This window comes from Passer montanus, unplaced genomic scaffold (genome assembly GCF_014805655.1).
Source record: "Passer montanus isolate IOZ18808 unplaced genomic scaffold, ASM1480565v1 scaffold8, whole genome shotgun sequence".
Taxonomy (NCBI): domain Eukaryota; kingdom Metazoa; phylum Chordata; class Aves; order Passeriformes; family Passeridae; genus Passer; species Passer montanus.
Window position 1 is genome coordinate 14,702,234 of NW_024373256.1, and position 25,201 is coordinate 14,727,434.

Sequence of the window (25,201 nt, forward strand, 5' to 3'; positions counted from 1 at the left end):
CGCAGCCGGCCGCGGCCCCTCGGAATCAGATAGCGGAGCTATTCTGGGCATCCCCTCCCCGGGAACCGGCCAACCCGCTCCGGGGGTCCGGCTCCCGCCCCAAAAGCCGCGATGGTGGCAGTGGGGTGCCCCAAAACCCCGCAGCGTCCCACACTGCGAACCTGCGGGGAGCTCGGGGGGCTGCCCAAAGCCCTGGGAGCCCTTTGTGAGCACAGGGACACCAAGTCATTGCCCCGCCACAGGGACCCAGCCCAGCCCGGGCTGCGGGCACCCACCGCCTCAGGGCCCCCAGCGGGGTGCGAGGGAGCGCCTGGGTGGGCACCGCGGCCTGTGCCAGCCGGGGCGGAGGCCAGCGGTGCGCTCTGGCAGCAGCCGGGCACAGCAGGCTGCAAAGGCGGACACGGGGGCCGTCAGCACCGCCAGCTCACTCGGGAGGCGCGGGGGGACCCCCGCCCCAGCGGGGCTGCCGAGGGCTGCCCACACCCATCATGGCGGCGGCCGCGGCCTCACGGGCACGCCCCCAGCGCGCGGGGCTGGGCCGGGGTCCCGCGAGGTTTCGGGGGCCTGCGGGAGCCGCCGCGTCGCTGTGGTGACGGGACGCGAGCCCTCCGCCGGCTCGGGGAAGCCGTGGGTTCGAGCCCCGCCGCCGCACGGTGCCTCGGCAGGCTCCCGGTGAGGGGCTGCAGCATCCCCCCAGGGCGGGAGGGCCTCCAGAGCTGTCGGTGAGGGGCTGCAGGACCGTTCTGCGGCAGGAGAGCTTCCAGGCCCGTGGGTGAGGGGCTGCAGAGCGCCTAGGCCCGCGGCTCGGGGGTGTCGGTGCCCCCCAGGCGGGGAAAACCCCCGGGGCTGTTGTGAGGGGCTCGGGACCGCTCTGGGGCAGGAGAACCGGCAGGCCCGTGCGTGAGGGGCTGCTGCAGACCCCCGGGTGGGTGAGGGGCCGCAGGCCCACAGCAGGGTGAGGGGAGCCCCGAGCCCCCCAGTGCTGCCCTGAGGGGCTGCCAGGCCCTGGGGGCATGAGGCGAGGCGGCCGTGGGGTCCCTGGGGAGCCCTGGGGAATCCTGAGCGATTCACCAACCCGAGGAGCAAAAGGAACCAGGAAGGAGCCAGCTCCCCCCGGCATTTGGGAGCCGTGAGGGGACGGCTGGTGGCCGCCAGCCCTTGGCCCATGGGATCACCATGAACTTAAAAAGGGAGTAAAAGAGAGCCAGGGATGTGCTGGGAGCTGAGAGCAGCCTGGCACAACAAACCTTCCCTGGCAGCAGCAGCTGGGTGAAGCTTACAGAGATGGATAATTTTCACATTGCATTTTTCCCAGTCCTCCCCCTGCACCTCGTGAGAGATTCGTCACTGCCAAAGCCCTGTGCATTCAATGGTGTTTTGACAGCCAAGCCCTGAATAGCGCTTGCAGCCCGCACTGCTGTGTCCTGCAGAGGTATCTGGGAGAGGAATGGAGCAGTTTCATGTTTCTTTCCTCATTCTTTCTCCTGCAGAGCCGTGGAGGTCCCTGCGGGGCTGGCTGGTGGGAAGGAACCTGCTGCTGCAGCTCTTCCCAGTATGTCACAGCCAATACCAGTACAGATCACAGTCGGGAATGCTCAGGACCTGGTAAAGTTCTGAAAATATCTCTGCTAATTTAATAAACAAGGCCAGAGCAATTCTGTGTGCACAGGGATCCCCTGTGAGAGCAGGCAGGGGGTGACAAGGCTGAAGGAAGGAGTGGTGGGAGTATCAGAGGTTCAGCAATGCCACACCGTGGCTTCCTCCTCCCTGCTGAGGCGTTCACACAGGGGAAAAAATCTTATGAGGCGCATAAATTGGGGAATACATCTCCCTAGCAGCAGGCCAGACATACTGGGGGGAAATGGACCTCTCTGCCTCCTCTAACTGTGTGGAAATGGCAGGGTTTTAAAGCAGAGCACAGCAAAAATGTGATCAGTGAGACAAAAACCCGTGAAAGGACCTCACCTTGGGTGTAAAGCCAGATTTCCTCCCAGCTCCAGCTGTTTAAATCATATTGAAAGCAATAGGGTGGCTCTGGTTTTAAAAAGGCAGTGGATCCAGTTCAAGGCTGTGAGCTGGTGCCAATCAAACCACTGCTGCTGTGATTTCCATGTGATGCACCCAGCTGTCCTTAAAGTCTTCCAGAGGAACTGGCATTTGGGGAGGGAATGTGGAGGAGAAGCTCAGCTCCTGCTGCAAGCAGAAAAAATGCAAATCCCTGCTTCTGCTCCAGCAGCAGACAGAAAAAGCAATCCAAAAGCACCTGCTTGAGGCTTTCACATTGTAGTATTGAAGTACCTCTTACAGTGATGGATTCAGCAAACAGCAGCTTAGGTGAGGTATGAGGTGAGAGGAGGATAAACAGTGCTGGGAAGAAAAGACTGCTGGATTGATTGCATCTGGAATGTTGCTTTGTGGTTCTGATTGCTCCACCGTGAGAAAGGGCTGTACAAAAGGGAGATGGGGTTACAAAAGGGCAATAATCACAGCAACAGTATGAAAAAAAGCCCGGCTGTAAGAATGTGGAATCCACTTCTAGCCATAAGTGTGGAATCTGCTTAATTAGAGGCAATGTAGAGAAGGATGAGAGAGGAGTCTTGGATAATTAATGGTACAGGGAAAGGTTAATTGGATTCTTCTGTTTAGCCATTCAGAGGATGTATGCTCAAAGAGACAGTGAGAAGGGCTGAAAATTAAAACCAAGTGAAAGAGATCTCTTTTTGTGTAAGAACCAGCATGGAACTAATTACTCCAGTGACAGGGAGAGAGGGAGCTGAGGGCGGGGTAGGCATCCCTGTGGCTCAGCACTAAGGAAAAGCTGGGCTTGGGTACAATGGTCCCTGTGTTCAGCCACTTCTCCGTGGATTGAGAGCTAAACTGTGTTTCTGCTGCAGGGAGCCTTTTGGTACCTGCTGCCCAGCACTTCCTGTGCTCTGGAGGTGCCCTGTGGGTCCCCACTGCCATGTGCTGTGCCCTCACTGTCCCTCTCCAGCTCTGTTTAAGCCCCTCTGTTCAGACATTTGAAATTCAAAGTAAAATCTGAATCTCCTCATCTCTGGTTAAAGCAATTGGTATGAAGGTGGTGTAACAACAAATTGCAGAGCTCCCTAAGAGCTTGCTGGAGCCCTTCCTTTGATTTCACAGAATCATGGAATCCTTTGGGTTGGAAAAGGCTTCTGAGACCATCAGGTCCAACCTTTAACCCAGCACTGCCAAGGACACCACTAAAGCATGTTCCCAAGTACCTGCACGTGTCTTTTGAACACTTGCAGGAATGGGAACTCCCCCACTGCCCTGGGGAACCTGTGCCAGTGCCTGACCACCCTTACAGTGGAGAGATTTTCCCTAATATCCAAACTAAACCTCCCCTGGCACAACCTGAGTCTGTTTTCTCTTGTCCATTTCAGGACATTCTGCACCACACATCCACAGGTGCTCTGTGAGCTCATCCCTGTAGCTCAGGAGCTGCTTTCTTAGGAGACAGCAAAGGTTTCAAGCTTCCTGGAAGTACAAAAATATCAGTCGAGTATTTTGGGATTTGTTTTAGATGTGTCTTTCCTGAGGTGAAGCCTGAACCTCTCTATCTCCCTTGCCACAGCTCCTGATAATCTTTAGGGCATCACAGCATGGTGCAACAGGAAATTTCCCTCCTAAAGACAGGGAATAGTGAGGTCTCAGTGTGGCCAAGCTCTGCTCCCCTTCCCCATTCCTGTGCTGGAGCAGACTCCCACAAGTGAGCCCTGTCCTGAGCTGCTGCCAGAGGAGCTCTGATCCTGGGATGCTGCTGCAGAGCCAGCTGCTCTCTGAGCTGTTTTTTTTTATGACAGAAAACTCTCAAAAGCAGCTTGCTGCATACAGTGGTGCGTGTGGAGTACAACGGAGCAGTCCTGGGAGAGTCCTCCAAGACTAATGTGCTGCCAGATGGGACAGCAGAATATGACTTCAGCACCAGCTTTGAGTACAGCCCCGATGGGCCCAACTCCTTGGATGTCCTTGTGCAGAAACCACTGCTCTGTAAGTAGCTGGTGCCAGATCTCCCACCTTGGAGTGGGGTGCTGTTGCTGCAGGAGTCACTGGTTCAGGAATAGCACTTCAGCAGCAGTGGTGGGAGGCTCTCAGCACTTCTTGTCCATCTCTGCCAGCTGGAAGAATCCTCTTTCATGTTGGCCCGTGCTCCTTTGGCTTTGCTGTGCTTGTCAGCCTTGGGAGGTGAAGAGAAGCTTGTGCCAGAGCTTGCACAGAGCCTCCCTGGTGCCTGACCTGCTGGTTCAAGGAATTCTGCCAGCTCTTCTCTTTATATCTCCCTAGTGACACTGCTAGAAGTGGCAGCAAAGGAGAAGAAAAAAACAGAGAAAGTCACTCCTCTTGCCCAAGCTGTGGTGGACCTTCTACCTCTGCTGCAAGGTACAGCATTGAGTTTTACACTCTCCATGACCACTCCTTGCTCCCTGGCACTTTCTGAGCTCTGCTTATGGACCCCTGAATTTATCTCCTTTGGACAAAGTAACCTTCAAAGTGCCAGGATTTTACAGCTCTGCAAAATCTGACTCAGGGGGAGAGCAAGTAGCTCAGCATTCAGAATTCATTCAGAATGAAATCAAAATTCAGAACCATGACTTTGCCTCATGTAAGGTGTCCCTGCCCATGGCAGGGGGCTGGAACAAGGTGATCTTTAAGGTCCCTTCCAAGCCAGATCATTCCATGACTGTGATTCTTTGCAGAGGGTCTCACTTCAGGCTGTTCTCATTCCTGTTTCTTCCCAGGAGTGCGCTCACTGAAGGTTCTTGCTCCTTTGTATGCAGTGCCTGCCTTCCCATCAGCGATGCCTCACCCCGAGGCCACGGTATGTGGAATTTGGAACTGTTCCTTCCCTCATTCAGCTCTCTGCTGCTTTTTAATGGGAGGGAGAGCATGACTCAGCTGCCTGGCTCATCACGGATGTGGTGCAGCCCTATATGTTACAGGCTTGGAGGCCTTTCCCGCTCCCTCTGACGTCTGTCCCTGCTTCCCTCTGATAGGTGAGGTCGTGCTGGGAAATGTTAATGTGTGCAGCTACCCAATTGTTCTGCAAAAAAAAAGATGGAAAGCACAGTGCTGAAAACCCCCAAAAAGCAGCGGCAGGGTCACCTGCCCAGCTTTATTAGCCTTCCTTTCTGGAGACAAAATGTCTGAATCCATTATTGTACAAACTCTGACTGCCTTTCCTGCAAGGACCTTATTCATTCAGCAGGTTGCAAAGTACCCAGTGACTAAAATAGGGAATGAAGTATGAGGCTGGGAAAATGTGTCCAATTTTGCTGCTGAGCCTGCCTGCAGTGAAGAGAGCACCAGGAGCAAACTGGAGGGGTGGATATCCCATTAACAGCTCTGTGTTTAAGAAGAGTTCACAGTGAGCAAGGTGGGGGGGCACTCATTAGGGAGGACAGGTAACAAATGCTGACCAGCTGGTTTTCCCTCACACACCATCCATCCAGGGCTGGGACAGGTAATTAAAGGCTGCACACAGAGCATGGAGATAGGGCAGAGGCAAAGCTGTGGCTCTCTGAATCACCAGGGGAAAAACATCATTTTCCACCCTTGATGTTCTTTCTCTATGGCTCCTTTCATGAGACCCTGCCTCTTTCTCCACAGCTCATTTTATGAGACCCTTGGGGCATGTGCCATACCTTAGCCAGGCTGTGATTTAAACAAATACCACAAATGAGCCAAATTGGTCTTGAGATTCCTTTCCTGTGCTGGGCTGTTTTCTTTTACATTGGAGATGAGGCACAAGATAACATTATATGTTCTGGCCTTGGGTTTCTGCTTGCTTCTCCCTAAGAGCAGGCAAGTTATAATTGTCTGTATACTGGCTCGATTTTATCTTTGTCTCACAGGCTGGCCTTGAAGTGATAGTGAGCACCAAAGAGCTCCTGCTCTCTGCCACCCAGTTCTCAAGTGGAAACCTCCTGAGCATCACGCTGGAGGCAGCTTATTCTGTCCCTGAAGCCTTTACTCCTGACGCCCAGCAAAACTACATGGCTTGTTTGCAAATACCAGCAGCTGGTGAGGTGAGAATGGTCCAGGCACAGTGACAGAGGGTTTGGCTGGGTTTGGGTTATTCTCCCACCCCATGAACAAGTGTCCAGGCATGTGGAGTGCACAGCTTCTGTGCTTGTGCACCAGCAGCCTTTTTTGGGAGGTCTCAGAGTCTCTGTGGCGTGATGCGTTTCTTTAACACAAACAAAGGTCTGTTTGGAAAGATTTGGATTCAAACTGGCAGGGCTTTTTCCACGTGGCTCTTTATTTTTATTCCATTCTTTGTATGTGTGTGGTGGAGTGCATTTTCCAAGCCAGGCACCCTGTATTGTTGCTTTGCTTTGTTATCCCAGCTTGGAGCAGCTGGCTCTTGCTCCTGCTCCTGTTAGAAATGCAAATCTTTTGTTTCTCCTGTCTCTCTAGAAAGAATTGCCATTGCTCTTCAAGAATGGCATCCTGAAAGCTGATGGTGAAAAAGAACCATTCCCCCGGCCCAAAAACTGGCCCCTTGGCCCCCTCCTGGCCCCTGATGCTCTGAACATACCTAACTCCTTCATTGTTGGTGGGCCCTATGAGGATGAGGATGGAGAGCTCACCAAAAGCGAGGTGAGGATGGACTTGGCAAGTTCGGAAGAGAACCAGGAGGAACGGAGAGCCTTGATATGAGAGGGAGGTGGGTGGTCACTGTGCAGTGTCCAGCACAGAGATGGTTCCCCTGGGACAGCAGACATACTGACTCACTGCTGGAGACATCCCAAAGGAGAATGTGGCAGGTCTGGTCCCAGAAAACTCCCACACTGAGCTGCTGGGCTGGGAGTGGGTTATCTCTCGTGAGCAGGCACTTAACGCTGATGGTGTCTGCAGGAAAGGCTGTCAGCCTCTCTGCGGGGCTGGCCTGCCTTTGGGCACTTGGACACCTCTGTCTGACTCACATTCTCTCCTGGGGACACTTTTGAGGATGATGCTGGCTGTGGAGTTTGCTGTCCTGGCTTTGACTGCACGCTGTTTCCCACAGGACAGGGCATTCAGGATCCAGGCCGAGAGCTCGAGGAGGGTGGTGTGGGACACAGAAATACGCTGTTTCCTGGATGCTGCTGCAGTGGCCACGTAAGGGACCTGAGCAACCCACCCCAGAACATGCTCAGAATGACCTGAGGCAAGGAGCTGCAGCGTGCAGGTGCTCTCGGACCACTTAGAGGTCAAATTGTGGCTCTGCCTCACCTCCCGTGGCTGCTGTGGCTGTCTCTTGGCCACAAGCATTCACCTGAGCAAGGGCACAGCTCTTGAAGTGCCTTGAACTGCTGGCAGCAGCTTTGTTCTGCTGTGCTGGGAAAAGATGAATTGTTTGGAGCTGCTGTCTCCAGGCCACAAATGCTCTCTCCTGCTGCCAGCAGCTGGGGCTGGGGGCTGGTCCCTGCATAGCTTGAGGGAAGGGGCAGCTGTTATTGTGAGCAGACCTGGACTAGAGTGGCATCCACAGCTCTCCTCTGAGCTGCTAATTAAGTTTTTACTGAATTCCAAATACATTCAAACCTTTCACTCCATGTGGGCACTCTTCATTTGCTTTTTTATTGGATAAGTGTTGCCTTTAGCAGCTCCAGATACGCTCAAGATCAGGATGAGTGTTCCATTTATCTTTGAATCCTGCTATTTTCTGGCCTCAGCTGCATCATGGCTGTGCATTTCACAGCCAAATTACTCCTTGTGTGGAAATACTCACATCTATCTCATTTGATTTTTTAAATTCTTTTCCCTACACATCCATCCACCTGCCTGCTGGTGTAAGAGTCACCAGCCATACTGAATGCAAGCTCAGGATCCATTTGCTCTGTACAATTCAGGTTTTATACCAAAGTTAATCACATTCCTTCTTTCTTATTTCTGAAGTAACTGGGGAAGAGAGAAAGCCCAATGTGCTGCTCTCACAGTTGTTTTGAAGCTGGCTCTGCCATAAATGCACACAGCAATGGGTAGAGCAGAAAATGTATCCAGCCTGCCCCAAATCACAGTGTTCCCATGGCCTGAGGGTGTTTGCTGAGGGAATAGGGTGAAGCAAAGCCAAGAGGAGCTGCTGGGGCACAGAGGAGGGTGGTGGGGCTCTCCAGGTGGGTTTCTGCATCTCCTCAGTGCATCTGCATCCTTTGTGCCCAGCCTGCAGTCGCGCATTGCCGAGTGCCGCCACTGGCCCGTGGAGCTCTGCAGGATGTCCATGTCCTCAGGTGGCAAAGGCAAAGCCAGCAAACTTGACAAGGTAAAAGTGGAGTCTGGCTTGTGGAGTAGTATTGCATTATCAGGCATTTTCCTCTTGAGGCCTTTGTGATACCAAAATCGGCCTTGAAGCTGCCAAAGTGAGTCAGAGAGCAGGAGGCTTTGTGAAAAATCAGCTTTATAGGGCTGCTAAATAGACACAGGGTCATATTTTTTCCTTACAGCTCTCACTGATGGTCTGTGGTAGCTCACTGGAAAGGGGACAGAGTGGCTTTTAAAATCACAGAATAGTTTGGGTTGGAAGGGACCCCAGACTCCATCTCCTTCCAACCCCGTGCCACGGGCAGGGACACTTTCCACTAGATCAGGTGGCTCAGAGGCTTGTCCAGCCTGGCTTTGAAGACAATTGAAAGTAATTCACTGAGCTGATATTTGGCCAGTGGGGTTTTGAAACAGCTTGAGGAAGTTCTTGCATTCTTTCTCAGTCTGTAGGTAAGTTATGCTTTTGCATCTAAACCAGGGTGGTTTAGCAGAGAAACAGCCCCTTAGAGAATGGTTCTGCTCCTGGCAGATGATTGTGTGAGAGCTTCTAATCTATCCCAGGGCAAAGCTATATAAGTTGGTGTAAATCCCTTTCAGCACTCACAGTGCCAGGATTTTACAGCTCTGATGATGATCCTTGTAGCCAGGCCTCCCACACCTCCTAAGCCACTTGGTGTCTGTCCAGCCTGAGATGCACAACTCTGGTAGGGTCACCTGGATTTCTAAACCCACAGCTGATAATCTTCCAGCTGTATCTCAACAAGGCCATCCTGGGGAACAGCAGAGTGAGAAAGCTGCCCCACAGGGGTTGGGATAAAATTAATATTCTACATATGGAATGACTCCACTGTATTCATCCAGGTTGTCTCGGCTGCGTGCCAGTGACAGAACCATGGGCTCATCAGGTGCATCACTTTGCTGTGTGGCCTTCTCTTAATGAGATTGGTGACCTTGTTCCCTTAAGGAGAATAACAGCCTGTTCAGGATCTCAGTGCCTTGCTCTGTGTTTCCAGAGAGATGAGGACAAGCAGATTGCCTTCCATGGCGTGGCATATGTCAACATGTTGCATTTGCTGTGCCCTGGGGTGAAGCAGATCCGAGGGGCCTTCCGTGTCTTTAACTACCAGGACAGCGAGGTGTTTGAGAAGGTGAGAGCAGCAGGCTCTGCTCCAGCTCTGCACCTGGGTTTGCACTGAGGGCTGGGGGGCAGGGACTGTGGACAGGGGATGTTTGGGAGCAGGCAGGGTGGACAGGGGGTGTTTGGGAGCAGGCAGGGTGGACAGGGGGTGCTAGTTGGAGGTGGATCTGAACCATGAGTGCCCTTCTGGTGATGGAGAAAATTAATGATACAAGCTTTTAGATGAAGGTTTCTCCAAGGCAGGATTTCTCAGGTGGGGTGAGCAGGTCTGGGGGCTGAGAGAGGCTTTGAATCTCACTCCACTCCCTCCTGTGCCAGCGTGATCCACTCTCCCCAGTCTGGAACATGGGCAAGGGAACAGTGTTGCTTGGAAGAGCAAACAGTGGTTTTAAAAGGATTGCGTTACCCCCGGCAACCACCAAAAAAGCTGTCACTGGAGCTCTTTCAGCTCTAGCTCATCGAGGTTTATTTGTCTTTTCGTTTTTCCCTCTCTGTTACCAAGAGTGACAGTTACATCTCCATTTTCCCACAGTCTCTCCCTCCTGGAACAGACCTGAGCTTGTTTCAGGAGGGCAGATGTACAGCCTGGTTTTACCCCCCGTGTTCCCTGTGGGGCTGTGGTCCATGAGCAGGGGCTGGGTGAATTCCAGCCCTTCTTCTGCCTCCCTGCTCCCACTGGCTGCTGCTGAGCTGGGCTGGGCATGAGTGTCTGCTGGGCTCTTCATGAGTAATGACCCCTGGGCTGCATGGTGCTGCTTGTCCCGTGCCATTTATCTGTCACAAGTGAAGTCCTACTTACTCCCGAGGTGCTTTGGTTTGCCTCTAGGTCTAAGGAGTTTCCCATCCTCTCCCCAGGTTCCCCATAACTCTTGTTAGCCCATTTCCTGTAACCAGGATGTGTGTGAGGGAGCAGCCTGTCTAGGTGGTCAAACACTGTGTAAACACACAGTCTGACAAACCTATTCCAAACCTTCCCTGTTGTGTGTCAGGGAAGCTGCTCCACACCAGAAAATGAGCTGGGAGCCAAGAGATGCTGTCAGGCAGGTGGGGACCCCCAAAAATGTGTGGAGCAGGCCTGGTGAGAGAAGCCAGATTCATCCAGCAGCCCTCATCACCAGGCAAATCCATAGCTGTGAGGCAGGTCTAGGATCCCACCAGGAATTCAGGATCATGGATCTGGGTTCCAGCGTGTTCACCACATATTTCAGGCGAGGATCAAGGGCCAGTCCTCAGTGAAATCACAGCTCTTTGAGGGAAGATGGAGAGACCTCCACTGAGCCTCATAGTCTAACCTGAGGCTTCACAGCTACACAGGGTCAGAACTGGGCTGGAGCACGAGCAGCTGAACTCTAGGAGGAGAGAATGAGGTTACAAAACTTCTTAAGGCATTTAAGACCCTGGCAGTGTGTTTTGTGATGAGAGAGGTTAAGGCAAATGAGTGAGGAAGCCTGCTTTGTCCCTTGATTCTCTCTGTTGCCTCTATTTTTCAGACCAGAGTTCAGTACAGTATTTTCCGGGATCGCAGGTCACAGCTCGGTCTGGGCAAGGAAAGGCTGGGGACCTCTCCTGGCAGCAAAGCTGCTCCCAATAAGGCTCAGAAGGAAGAGAAAGATTCCAATGCAACGGTAAGGTCTAGGGAGGGACATGGCACCACGGCTGCTCTGTTTCTGTGTCACAGAAGTTGGGACACACAGGAACCAGGGATGGATGCTGTCTCAGTTGCCTCAGCCAACTGAGAGATACTCATCGTCCTAGACCCGTAGAATCTTCTCAACTTGAAGGGATCCACAAGGATCAAGAGTCCAACTTCTGGCCCAACAATCCCACCCTGTGCCTGACAGAGCTGTCCAAGCACTCCTGGAGCTCTGGTAGCCTTGGGGTCGTGACAGTGCCCAACCACCCTCTGGGGGAAGAATCTTTCCCTGACATCCAGCCTAATCCACCCCTGGCATAGCTCCAGCCATTCCCTCAGGTCCAGTCACTGGTCACAGAGAGGAGAGATTGGAGCTGCCTCTTGTAAGGAAGCTGCAGCTTTTCCTTGTCTGAAATCCTAGGATGTGCTGCTTGAACTTGCAAAGATTTGAGATTTATTGAGTCTGAAACAAGAGACATCTTTTCTTTTTCCTAGTAGTTACTCAGCCCATCCAAAATCCAGTTGTCAGATGGCACTGGAGAATCTGAAAATGTCACAAATCTCAGCCTTGAAGGACAGGTAATTATGTCTCTCCAAAGAGAAGGAGAGACTGTAGAGCATCACTGTGCTAGTGTCTCACACCTTTCACACAATTAAATTCCTCAAGAGTCAGCTGGACAAGGGATGTTTTACGTAGATGTTGTCCCAGAGCTCTTCCAGTGACGTCCACCTGGAGAGCAGGCTGGCACTGGGCTAGAAGGTCTCTGTAAATTGTCAGGCATTAATTTAAATTACCCCTTCATATTTTGGCTTCTTCCTCTGGAATGCACATTCATTCTGCAGGCAGATTGATTATCTGGGCTCTCTCCTATTCCCTAGCCTGGTTTCTCGAGCTGGATTTTGCTGCTGTAACTCATTCCGAGGGCGGGTTATAAAACAAGCTGGCTCTCTGCAGTTGGGAGATCTGTGGCTGTGTGCTCAGTATTTCCCTGTGCCAGCACTGGCTGCAGACAGCACGACACAGGCAGCAATGTTTATCTCCACAGCAATACAGCGAGGCAGGAACGTTCCTGGTGATGGAGATAAATCTGGACAGGCCCTTGGTCCCAAAGCGGCTGCGGGAGGAGCTGGTCCAGCGGTGCGTAAGGATGGGCTGTGGGGCTGACAGCTCCTCTCTGCAGCCTGGAGAGAGGCTTGTACAGCAAACCCCCCTTGGAACACTCCATGAAGAGGGCCTGAGACAAAGCCCACAGGAATCAGGGGGAGGATTTGGCCAGACTGCTTTAGACGTGGCATCTGGTGTGTTGGGAAAACACTTGTTCATCCCAGCTGGCATCTCCCTGCCATTCCTCTCAAAACAAGAGACACCAGAGCAGCTCAGCAGTGTCTGTGTTCCTGTCTGGGCTTTGTTTCCCTCTAATCCCCATGTGCTTGCCTCTTGCATGTGATGTTCAGTGGTTTGGTCAGTCCTGGCCACCAGCGTGGACTGTCCTGGATAGTGCTGCTGTTGCTTCACCAGAGCATTCTCTCATTTTTAGCTTTCCAGTTGTTTTCTCACAATGTTTTACCCATTCCTCAGCTTTTATGTTAGTTTTCATGTTGTTCTGCTGCAGAGCTGCTCTTTCATCTCTGCTGCTTTGAGACTTCAGTTCCTGTCCAGTGGCAGCCCTGCCGTGTTATGGGTTAGAAAGGCATAAAACATCTAATTTATGGCATAAAAAAATAGAAAATGCAGCAGATGAATAAGGTTTAAGAGATGCAGGTTTATATCTCTCAAACAGGAATGTCATCCTTTCATTGAAGGTATATGTGTTTTCCTCACTGCTCCCTGCTGTCTTCCAGGAGGAGCAGGCTGAGGAAGGTGAACCCCTCTTAGAACAGACTTTTTGCTGGCCTATTTTATACATTTCTACTCTTCTGCAATGTGTGTGAATTCAGCGTCACTCCTCCTTGCTTGTGTGCACCTGAACAAGGCCTGTGACCCCTTGGCTTGGTGGGATGGATCATGTTCTGAGGACTGAGGGTGTTCTGGAGTCCAGCAAGCAGCAAATGTTGAAAAAAAAATTAATTAATTGGTTTGGCACCAGGGATTTTAATTCCAGAATCCCAAAATGATTCTGTTTGCAAGAGACCCCTGAAGGTCACCTAGACCAATGTTCATGTTCAGCTGGGGTTCCCCAGAGCACGTTACTCTGTGTCCAGATGTTTTTTGGGTATATCCAGGGAAGGAGACTCCACAGAGAATCCTGCTCCAATGCTCAGCCACCCTCACCTTAATAAAATCTTAGTTAAAAAGATGCTAATTCTAATGGAAGGTCACTGTAACTCCACAGAGGCCCAGGCAGGGCTGGGTGGTGTCTGGAGGTCTGGGCTCGGTGTCTGGGGGTCGATGTGTGGCCGAGGCTGCCCCAGCCAAACCGGGCAGCGTTGGAACTCATGGATCAGGTGGTCTGGGCTGTTCAGTGACCAAGTTCTACAGAGCTTTCCTCAGGCTGGTTCCTTCTTTACACCTGCTCTGCAGAACCAGGAGCTCCAAAATACAGCTCTGCTACTCCAGGAGAGTAGTTTGGGTTAATAATAAATGTTAACCCTGTCATGACCAGCCACAACCTGTTCACTCTTGGTCTGAGATTTCAGGTTTCCTCTCAGGTGTCTCATGGACAGGGTGGCAGGGTGGAGCCCTCACACCACACAAGCCAGCATCCCTGGCAGTGGATCTGCTGATCTCCTCTGCTCTCACTCACAGGGTCAAGGAGCTGATTCCTCCCCACCCTGCGCTGCCCCCGCGGACGGAAGGAGCCAAGAAGGTACGTGTGAGAGCTGTGGCCTTGTCACCACTCTGCCACCCCAGCCTGCCCTCAGAGTCTTCATTCTCAGCCCACAGCAACACAGGCATGAGGTTTGCAGAGATCAGGGGTGCAGGGCCACAAAGGTGGTGAAGAGTCTAGAGGGGAATAGGGCAATGTGAGGAGTGGTGAGGTCACTTGGGGTGTTCAGCCTGGAGAAGAGAGGCTGAGGGTAGAGATCATTGGGGTCTGCACCTTCCACACAAGGGGCAGCTTCAATCTCTGCTGTCTGTGAGCAGTGACAGGACCCGAGGGAACAGCTGGAGCTGTGTCAGGGGGGGTTTTAATGGGTTTTAGGAAAAGAGTGCCTGGGCACTGCCCAGGCTCCCCAGGGAATGGGCACAGCCCTGAGCTGCCAGAGCTGCAGGAGCATTTGGACAATTCTCTCAGGGATGCCCAGGTGGGATTGTTGGGGTGTCTGTGCAGGGCCAGGAGCTGGACTCGGTCCTTGCAGATCCCTTCCAATTCAACAAATTCTGTGAAATACACAGAAAATGAAACTTCCCTATGGGTTATCTCCATAGCAGTGTGCCTTGGGAACCCATTCATCACTTGTGTTCACATCCCATTCAAAGAGAAGCCATGAAAAGATGGAGCAAAGGGAGGGAAGGCAGCCATGGGGAGATGTTTGGAAGGAAGTGGGATGATGGGAAAAGAGGCTACCAGAACCTTGCATTTATATCCTGGGCAGTCCCAACAGTTTCTTGTCTCTGACCACCCCCCGTGCTTCATCAGACTCATACAAACCTGAACAGAATCAGCCCTGACCTTTCTCAGGTCACCAAGAATTTTTGAGGATCAAGATTATGGAGATTACAGATTCTGCTGAAGAGGGTTGGTCATGGGTTTCAAGGCTCCCAGTAAATGAGATATATTTTACTCACAGCCAATTATATTGCTACAGGAGAGATAGCAGTGACTGGAATACTGGGTTGTGGTGGAAAATCCTAGCAGGAAGGAGCTCTTTTATGTTTACCTGCAGATATTTTCTCAGCCCTGAGGCGTGGACAGGAAAGGATGTGTGACAGACTAATTGAGACTTGAGTCAGGTGGAGTTAATGGGAGGCGTGGGCTGTGGCAAATCAAATACATATCAAGGTTGATTGCATAAGTGGCTTGTGAAATTTATTTATTTATTTCCTAGGTGGTGGAGGATTATCACAAACGTGTCACAAGTGTTGCTGTTGCCATCCTGAGAGAGTACCATGAGCTTTTTGGGAAGCAGCTGCCTGACCAGGGAATGATGGACCACAAAACCATGGAGGAACAAAAGCGTCAGCTCAACTATGAACTCAATACCTCTGGGAAATATTTTGCTTTTAAGGAACAGCTTAAGGTGAAGACTCCTTTGTGCTTTTTGCTTCCCTACTTGTTTTGTCCAGACACTTTCTCAGTGAGGAACTGCTGCTCCATGGGGGTAACTCAGGATGATGTGGTGCTCCAGAATCCTTTCCTGCCACCTGGAGCTGTTGCAGTGAGCACTGAGGGGACAGGATTCCCCAGTAATGGAGCAGGCACCAAGCTGCTTTGGTCCCACACCAAGAGAACACTTCCTATCATTGGGAGCTACTCACATCCATTTGCCCCATGCTCATAACCTGAGAAAGGCAAAGCTGGCTGCTCTCACATTCCCAGTCTGCCCCGGCAGGGAAAGGAGGTTCCACTCTCTCAGCTGCTCAGCCTCAGCCACACTCTTCCTAGAGAGCCCCTCTCTGTCCTGAGGAGATGAGCCATGCACATGCTGTCCCTAAAGGCTGGTTCAGGGAGGTGGAAAAGGAACTCCCCCTTGCTTGCTTTTTTTTTCACCTTTTATCAGTGGTGGGCTGGATTTATTTCTCAGAACTAAGCTGGAGCTTCAGGCTCTGTCTGTGTGTGGTTACAGAGCTGGTAGGGGGCACGGGAGGGAACCTGCCCTGTGCAATGTCCCTTGTCTCCACAGTATTCTGTGGTGAAGATTGTGAGGGAGAAATACCTGAAGACCACAGCATTTGAGACCAAGGAGAAGCTCCAGGAATTCCTCAGTGAGCTCTATGTGTACCTCGTGGACCACATGCACATGGCCCTGAACAAGGTAGGGGAGATTGGGGTGGCTTGGGCCATGGCTTCACTCTGGGTGCAGGGCAGGTGAAGGACTTTTGCCTTCAAGGCAGAAGCAGGCTCATGCTTTCATCTGCTGGAGTTGTCACATGTAGACCATGAGCCACACTTGAGACAGGGATCCAGTGAATTGTATCCCACTGTTCAAAATCCTGGGATAGGTGTGAGATGCCACTGGTAAAGCTGCTGTAGCTGGCACATGGTGAGGCTGGCTGGGCAGAGCAGGAGCTGGGGTCACCAGTGAGTGGCCCCACTGAAGTTTGTAATTGCCTTGATCTTGGGAATGCTGTGAATAATCATAGCATCACAGACATGTTTGGTTGGGAGGGACCTTAAAGCTCATCTCATTCCACCCCCTGCCATGGCAGGGACACCTTCCACTATGCCAGGCTGCTCCAAGCCCCATCCAGCCTGGCCTTGGACACTGTCAGGGATCCAGGGGCACCCACAGCTGCTGTGGGCAACCTGTGCCAGGGCCTGCCCACCCTCACAGGGAACAATTCCTGCCCAATATCTAACTGCCTTCTGGCAGTGGGAAGACCTTCCCCCTTGTCCTGTCCCTCCATGTCCTTGTAAAAATTGATATTGCCCTGTGCCTGTGTGTCAAGGTACCTGGGAATTATGGGAATGTGTCCCAGCACAGAGCAGCCTGCCCTTCCCAGTGCCAGCCCCAGCCATACTGGTCTGTACTGTGTGCAGTGCTGGCGTGGGACCTACTGCCATCCTGGGATCACACAAACCACTCTCCCTTCCCCAGGGCTAACACTGTCTCCTTCCCTACCAGCTCCTGTCTGGGGCAGATGTTTCTCCTGCCCCTCCACCCTACACGACCAGGAAGCAGCTCTTGCTCTTTGCTCGTGAAGCTGAAGCCAACAAGGACCTCAACCTGGCCTCTCTCTTCTACAAGCAGGTGAGGGAGGCCCAGATCTCTCCTGCCATCACCTGTGTGGACTGGCACAGCCCAGCAAAACACTGCTCACAGCTCAGCCAGCCCCCGCTGTGGTGAGGGAGGAAGGAGCTGAGCATCACCAGGATGCTCAGGCTCGAGTAGGATTTGGAAGGGATTTCCCAGGGAGATGCTGCTCTCTGCAGGATGTGAGATTGTCCCTGGCCAGGTCACTGAGGACTCCAGCCTCGAGGCCAGGGGAAATGGGATGTGCTGGCTCAGTTCTGGGGACACTGGGCCCTGGGAGGTGTCAGCTGGAGCTGGAGAGCACATGTTTGGTGGAGAAGGCTTAGAGAAGTGGGCTTCCAGCACAATCCCATTTAGGGGATGCTCTTGCATGTGACAGACAAGGTCTTGATTACTGCTCAGCTGGGCTGGGGTGGCCAGGGAAGCTGTGGTCATTCCAGAATTGCCTGCCCAGCCCATGGCACGTGCAGAGCCTGGCTGCAGTGATGATCTCTGTTGTGCAGAGAATAGCTCGGGACCAGCGCAGCATCCAGTCCTGGCTGGCCTATGGAGCCTTCTGCCTCCTGCATGAGGATGCCACCAAAGCCCAGGAATGCTTCCAGCAGGCTGTTTGTCTGGACCCCCAGCACATCCAAAGGTGCTGAGTGCTCCTGGTGGGCGGGTGGGGAGGTGTGGAGTGTATCCCCACAGCACTGCTGGGGCTGCAAGGCTGACTGCTCTGCCCCTGCCCCAGCTTGCTGCTCTGTGGCATTGTGGCTGTCAAGCTGCAGCACTATGAAGAGGCAGAGATTTTCTTTGAGGATGCCTGCTGCTTGGAGCCATCCAGCATCATAGCCTGGACCCTCGCAGGTACAAAACCAAGCCACTCTGGTGCTCAGGGTATTCCTGTAGAGCCAAGCATTGCTCCTGCCCCCAGTCCTCTTCTCCCTGCTCCAAGCTAAGGGCTAAGGGAAGCATTTTGCTTCCTTTGGGTGTCTGCTGATGCTGCTGTGTCTCTCCCACAGGTTTGTTTTATGAGCTGCAGAATAATTACATTCAGGCAGAAAGGAGCTTCCGTGAGGCTAAGAAGCTCCTGCGAGCAGAGCTTGAGGAGGAGAGGAGGCTCCTTGAGGCTGCTGAGGGAGAAGAGAAAAAGCCCAGTTCTCCCAGCACAGACCCAGGTAACAGACAAACCCAGGAGGTGCCCTGACACCAGCAAGGAGGGGTGGATCTGTGTGGGGAACAGTGGAAGGAGAGGAGAGTTTTTAAGAGATGTACAAAGGGTAAAGGTAGAAGATGTGGACTGTGAGCCAGAACAGAATTCCATGGAAGCTGTCACTGTGAGTTCCCAACACAGCAACCCAAAGGGCAAACCAGCTGCTTGGCAGTGACCCTGAGGTCAGGACTTCCTTTGGAGCCCCTCTGAGTCCAGCCTGAGCTGAGGCTGTCTGTCCTGAGTCCCAGATATTTGGCCAGGCTGCAGGAAATGCTGACTGGCTTTATTTTTAACATTATCACCACTCAGTGCCTCAGGCAGGCAGGCTCGTGACACGTGCGGGTTTTTGTCCCTTCAGATTATGAGGAAAGGGATATTCATAGAATCATGGCATGACTAAGGCTGGAAAGGACCTCCAAGATGGAGTCCAACTGTTAACCCAGCACTGCTGTGCTCATCACCAGCCCATATCCCCAGCTGTCACATCCACATGGCCTTTGGACACTTCCAGGGATGGGGACTCCATTCCTGCCCTGGGCAGCCTGTTTCAATGTCTGGCCACCCTTTCTGTGAACAAATTTTTTGCTATCATCAAACATAGACTTCCCTGGTGCAAGTTGAGGCTGTTTCCTCTCATCTTGCCTCATTTATACCTGTTGCTGGCTTCACATGGTAATCTTGTGTTAAAAACCTCTGCCCCAGGTATTGCTTCCTGCAAAGAAATTTATTCCCAGCTTTGAAAACCTGATGTATCTTTATATTTTCTCTCTTCTCTCTTTTTTTCTTTTTTGTTGTTTTTGTTTGTTTGTTTTTTGTTTTTTATTTTGTTTGGTTTCATTTCATTTTGTTTTGTTTTGTTTCATTTCATTTTGTTTTGTTTTGTGGAATCATGTTCTAAACTGGGAAGTTTATGGCCTTCCACCTAATGGTTGTTGGGGGTTTCATTCCAGAGAAGATTCCAGACAGCTCAGCTGACAAACCACCAGAGGTTGTGGAGGGTGTGACATCCAATGAAGAGGCTACAGCAGTGCAGGAAGTCCCAGAAGGTTTGGGAATGGGGACGTGGGGAGCAGGGACATGGTCCCGTGGGAATGGTGGGGAGTAATGTGGGAGCAGTGAGCCATGGCCCCTGTGCTGCCAAGGCCTGTTGTCTCTCCTGAGCCAGGGAATGTGCAGGCAAAGCAGGTTCACTCTGATTTTCAGAGCAGCACATCTCAGGATGGACAGCCAGCAGGTGAATGCAGCTCTCTCCCTCACGTCACTGCACCCTGCACCTTCCTTTTCTTCCTCCTGAGATGCCAGCTCTTAAAATGTCCCTAGGGATCCCCTCTGGTTGTGTGGTGTGGGATCTGCCTCCTCCACAGCCCTTGTGGTGCTGGAAATGGCAGTGCTGGGTGCCTCAGGGCCCCCTGGTTGCTTTGGGGAGGCAGGAGCCTCACTGTAGTTGTCTCTGACAAGCATAATTCATCAATTTCCACCTTTTTTCCTCTGGGTTTGGACTGGAAAATTAGTGGGTGAAGAGTGTAATTTCTTTTCAGGTCTCCTACAAAACTTAAGCCCTTCAGAAAGAAATGCTGGGTTAATCTCTGCTCCAGCCTCCCCTGCCACCTCCTGGGTTTTGCTCCATGTTGCAGAGATTTTTCTGTCTCCACTGGGATGTCAGGACCTGCTTTGACTCCAGAAATACAAACCCCACTTTGGGACTGATAGAGACATATTTTCTTGCAGCTGCAGAACCTCAGCCACCTCCGTGCACAATCTTCATGAAGACAGTGGAATTCCTGATGAAATTCAATGCTGTCCGGGTTAGTTTAGCAGAGAGTGGAGGAGAGGGGAGGGAGGCTCATTGGTTCATTCCCAAAGAGCTCCACCAGCCCCTTTCTGGGCCTCAGGGAATGAGCCATGGCTACTGCAGAGGCTGAGCACAAGGGGGAGCAAAGCCACCACTGCCCAGAGATGCAGAAGTGTGGCCAGGCAGAGTATGGAGCCCACAATGCTGGCTGGGGACACCCAGCCCAGCCCTGCCTGCTGCAGAGGAACAGCCAGCTCAGAAATGGTACAGGGTGCTCTTCCTTGTGCATTCAGAGATGGGATCCATTACTGGGGTGCTCTTCCTTGTGCATTCAGAGATGGGATCCATATTATTGGGGTGCTTCCAAGATGCCTGAACTCCTGTGATTCAGACACTTGTGTATGCTGGAGGGATTTTTGTATCAACTGTGGAATGTGCCTGTCCTACCAAGTCATCTCTGGGACATCTCTGGTTGTCACATTGTGCTGCCTGCCTAAATTTGACATGGCAGAAAGAGTAGCTTAGAGCAACTAAATGGAATCCTGGAATGGTTTGGTTTGGAAGGAACCTTGAAGTTCATCTCATTTCAACCCCCTGCTATGGGCAGGGGGAAAAAGCCCAGAGACATATTCCACTATATCAGGGATACCTTCCAGTGGACCAACATTCAAAAGAGGGGAAAAAGAAATTTCCTTTGTGCTTTCTGTTTGTGGAAGTCAGAGAGGTGTCAGTCAGCTCTCCTGCCCTGTCCTGCTGGGGTGTCCATGGTGTCCCTGCTCCCCTAACCACCACCTGTGCTGTTCCTCCCCAGTTTGTCCACAAGGCACTGGCCCACGAGCTGCTGAGCCTTCAGGGAGGCCCCACCTGTGCCTACTACCTGGCCCTGGCCTGGACCTACCTGCTGCGGGAAGACTTCCCCCGGTGTGGGCAGTGCCTGTGCGAGGCCGCTCGCATCGACCCCTTGGTAATTCCCGGGCACTGCTGCTGTGGGAGAGCCCAGAGCTCCTGCTTCATTCCAAATTTACCATCCAGTGCTAGTCCAGAGCATTTCAGGGGGAGGGCAGTCACACCAGGCTGTGGCTGCTCTCTTTGTTGTCCCGTTGTCACAGTCTCCTGGCATTCCCTGCACAGAGCCTGTCTCTGCCTCTCCCTCTGCAGCACCTGCCTTTCTTTTCTCTCTCAATGGGTGTATCCTGATCCTCTGTCCCTGGCTGGGGGAGTCGGGTTCTCTTTCATGACAAACAAGGTTGCTATTGAGCTCTCTGCAAGAAGGTGGCTTTGGGGAGGCAGATTGAAAGGAAAGCAGGGGAAGATGACACCTGGGAATGCTGTGTGCAGGCAGGACACTGGGCAGGGAGCTGGAGGGGGATCCCATTGCTGGTGTCCTGCAGGCAGCCCACTGACCTTAACTCTCTCCATAAACCCTGTCCTGATATCACAGAATCGTGGAATTGTTTAGGGTGGAAAAGCCCTCTGAGATTTCAAAACCAACATTCCCCAGCACCACCAATTGTTCACAATTAAACAATCCCCAAGTGCCACATCCACACGGCTTTTAAATCCCTCCAGGGATGGTGACTCTACCACTGCCCCAGGCAGCTGTGCCAGTGCCTGACCACCCTTTCCATGAAGAAATTCTCCCAAGATCCAATCTGAACCTGTCTTGGCATAACATGAGGCTGTTCCCTCTCCTCCTGTCCCTGTTCCCTGGAGCACAGCCCGACCCCCCCGGCTGTCCCCTCCTGTCAGGAGCTTTGCTGAGCCAGGAGGTCCCCCCTGAGCCTCCTTTTCTCCAGGCTGAGCCCCTTTCCCAGCTCCCTCAGCCCCTCCTGGTGCTCCAGCCCCTTCCCAGCTCTGTTCCCTTCCCTTCCCTTTCCCTGCTCCAGCCCCTCAATGTCCCCCCACAATTGAGGGGCGCACAGCTGGACACAGCACTGGAGCTGTGGCACCCTCAGTGCCCAGCTCAGGGCCACAAGCCCTGCCCTGCCCCTGCCAGCCATGCCATGGCTGACACAGCCCAGGGGCCCTTGGCCTGCTTGCCACCTGGGCACCCCTGGCTCAGGTTCAGCTGCTGCCAACCAGCACCCCAGGTCCTTCCCTTGCCACCACGCAGCTCCAGCCACGCTATCCCCAGCCTGGAGCACTGCACAGGGAGCTGTGATAATGCAATTAAACACTGCTCAGCTCCTCCTTGCTGCTGCTTGCAGCGTCCCAGCCCCCCTCTCAGGTGTTTCTCCCATCTGTGTCTCACTCCTGGTTTTTGGTGCACAGAATCCAAACGTCTGGGCTCAGAAAGGGCACCTGTTCTACCTGCAGAAGGACTTTGACAAAGCAAAGGATTGCTATGAGCGAGTCATCAGCTTTGTGGAGGATGCTGCAGACATGCACTTTGTCTACCTGCGCCTGGGCTCCATCTACCTGGACGAGAAAGAGGTGAGGAGCCAGCAGGGCTGTGGAGGGGGAGTTACCACAGAACAAATCACTCCTGCAGCAGCAGTGGGGCCCTGGGTGTCTGAGCCCCACGGCAACAAACCCCTGTCTGTGGAGTGATGCAGAGGGATCTGTCTGTCTGTCTGTCTGTCTCCTGGCAGTACGGCCGGGCCAAGCACATCTACCTGCTCGCCTGTGACAACTCTGCCTCCTGTCTCACCTGGCTGGGCGTGGGCATCGCTTGCTACAGGGTGAGTGCAGCTGCCTTCGTGTCCTCTGGCCTTCACTTGGTGGCACAGGACACAGGGCTGGCTTTTGCAGCATCCCCTTGTTTAAAGCAACTCTTGGCTGCCTGTGAGCCAGTGCTCCCAAAGGCCATCGTGTCCTGTGTGCTGTGACAGCCCCAGCATGGCACCCAGACAGTGTCACCTTCACCTTCAGCCCCTGCTCTGGGAACACCCAGGCAATATCACCTTCAGCCTCTGCTCTGGGAACAGCCAGACAATGCCACCTTCAGCCCCTACTCTGGGAACAGCCAGACAGTGTCACCTTCAGCCCCTGCCCTGGGAACAGCCATCTTTCCCCTCATCCCAGCTCCTGCCAGCACCTCCTTCCCTAGGGTGTCATGGCAAACAGTCTGGGCTCTGCTCCAAGTTCCTGCCTGCACATGACCTGCATGTCACCAAGGCACTGAGTGGGATGTCAGCAGGGTGCCATCTCGGTGCTTTCCCTGTCCAAGGGAATCCAGCACTTCTGAAGGGCTGCCAGGGACACCCAGCCACCAGCAGTGCAGAATCTCCCCAAGGGACACCTTGCCAGCTTCCTCCAAGGGAGTTTGGCTGAGGAAGCAATCAAGGAAGGAATTTAAACCTCTGTTCCCCCTTGGCCAAATGTTTACCTCCTGGGAGGCTGTAAATCAGGTTAGGGAGGTGACTGGTGGCCTGGGCACCAGCTACCCCTACATGCCCAGAGCTGCTGCACAGCAGGAATAGGGAGCAGGAACACAGCCATGTTTCCTCATGGAGCTGGATCACTCAGTTCCTGGAGGTGAAGGGGTTTGTGCTGCTTTCCTTACAGCTGGAGGCTCATTTAGAAATAGTGTGTGACCCCACAGACGTCAGCAGTGGGAAGCTCCTGCTCCAGGCTGGAGATATGGATGCTTTGGCACTGAGGATAACTCCTTGTCTGTGCCCTAAATTCTTTCCCTTGCACTTCTCTCAGGGAAGGCCTCCTAGGAGCTTCTGTTGCACTGATTCCTTCTGCTGTTAGAGCAATGCCTGTTCAGTTGGGAAGCCCTTTCTGCTCTTTGTCATTTGTCCCTGCCTCTCCTTCTCTCCCTCAAGCTGGAAGAGATGCTGGAAGCAGAAGATGCTCTCTCTGAAGCCAATGCCCTAAATAACACCAACGCTGAAGTGTGGGGATATCTCGCCCTCATCTGCCTGCAGGTGAGTGCCCAGCCCCTGCCAGCCTGCTGGAGTGGGGTTTATGGGGGTTTATTGGGCTGGTGGGGAGGTTGGCATCTGCTCATGAATACCTGAAGAGCTGGTGTAGAGCTGTGATATAAAGTCTGGGGGCTGTTCTCAGGGAAAGCGAGTGCTTGGATGGCAAAAGCAGCACCCTGAGGCTGCACCAACTGCCCCAGGGCGTGTCCTCCCTGCTAAGCTGCTTACAAATGCCATTCCACATTGGAGATCCCATGTCTTTTCTGGGGTGCTGGCCACTGCTGAGGCACCCTAAACCCTGGGGGCAGTATAGGGCCCCTTCATGATGAGACAGACATTGAGGGGCTGGGATGGGTGCAGGCAAGGGAACAGAGCTGGGAAGGGGCTGGAGCACCAGGAGGGGCTGAGGGAGCTGGGAAAGGGGCTCAGCCTGGAGAAAAGGAGGCTCAGGGGGGACCTTGTGGCTCTGCACAACTCCTGACAGGAGGGGACAGCCGGGGGGGTTGGGCTCTGCTCCCAGGGAACAGGGCCAGGACAAGGGGAAATGGCCCCAAGCTGTGTCAGGGGAAGTTTAGGTTGGATATTGGGAATATTCCTTCATGGAAAGGTTGTCAGGCACTGGCACAGCTGCCCAGGGCAGTGGTGGGGTCCCCATGCCTTGGGGGAATTTAAACGCCGTGTGGATGCAGCACTTGGGGACATGGTTCAGTGGTGGCCTTGGCAGTGCAGAGGGCAGAGGTGGCTTTGGTGCCCTCTGGCTTCTCCTGCCCGACCCACGCCAGGCTTTGCTGCGGGGCTGTGTTGCAGGGCGGGCGGCAGCTGGAGGCGGAGCAGTGCTACAAATACACGGTCAAGGTTGGTGTCGGTGCCCCGCGGGCAGCACGGGCCGCTGCCCCGCTCCCTGCCCAGCCTGTCCCGCCGGTGTCGGCCCGAACAGCGCCGCGCCTCCGGGGCAGCGCCGCGCAGCCCGGCCCTCAGCGCGCTCCCCTCTCCCGCAGCTCGGCCTGCAGAACGACGCGCTGCTGCAGGAGATCCGCGCCGCCCAGCACCGCTTCGGCTTCGGCGACCCCTCGCTCTGAGCCCACATAAAGCCCTCACCCCGGGCACACAAAGCCCCTCCCCCCGGGCACACAAACCCCCTCACCCCGGGCACACAAACCCCCTCACCCCGGGCACATAAAGCCCCCTCACCCCGGGCACATAAAGCCCCCTCACCCCGGGCACATAAAACCCCCCGGCCCAGCTCGTGCCCGGCTCTGTCGCCATCGCGTCGCGACCGCGGGGAGGGGGAATGGGCGGGGCCAGCGCCGGGAGGGCGGGGTTAGGGCGGGACACGATCACGTGACGGGCTGTAGCGCGCCGCTGATTGGCTGCGGCCGCGCGGGACGGTTGATCCGGCGGCGCGCGCCATGGCGGCAGGTGAGGGGGACCGGCGGTGACCCGGGGG

General features: G+C 53.6%; 1 protein-coding gene across 5 annotated transcripts; it reads left to right on the plus strand.

Moving 5' to 3' along the window:
* Positions 1-86: 86 nt before the first annotated feature.
* Positions 87-25,151, plus strand: CFAP70 (cilia and flagella associated protein 70). Of its 5 annotated transcripts, XM_039731702.1 has the most exons (27): positions 87-722; positions 1,491-1,605; positions 3,828-4,014; positions 4,309-4,404; positions 4,764-4,843; positions 5,877-6,050; positions 6,442-6,624; positions 7,034-7,125; positions 8,170-8,269; positions 9,282-9,416; positions 10,897-11,031; positions 12,086-12,177; positions 13,786-13,846; positions 15,030-15,221; positions 15,825-15,956; positions 16,767-16,892; positions 17,399-17,532; positions 17,629-17,744; positions 17,900-18,055; positions 19,041-19,136; positions 19,819-19,895; positions 20,694-20,846; positions 22,154-22,315; positions 22,474-22,563; positions 23,656-23,757; positions 24,562-24,609; positions 24,753-25,145. In XM_039731702.1, the coding sequence occupies exons 1-27, from the start codon at positions 112-114 to the stop codon at positions 24,831-24,833; spliced, it is 3,726 nt and encodes a 1,241-aa protein (XP_039587636.1). In that variant the 5' UTR covers positions 87-111; the 3' UTR covers positions 24,834-25,145. The 5 variants fall into 5 exon arrangements, 4 of the variants coding, with proteins under 4 accessions (XP_039587636.1, XP_039587634.1, XP_039587635.1 ...); XM_039731700.1 differs by having other exon boundaries at positions 24,562-25,149; XM_039731703.1 differs by having other exon boundaries at positions 550-672; positions 24,562-25,149.
* The last annotated feature ends 50 nt before the right edge of the window (positions 25,152-25,201 follow it).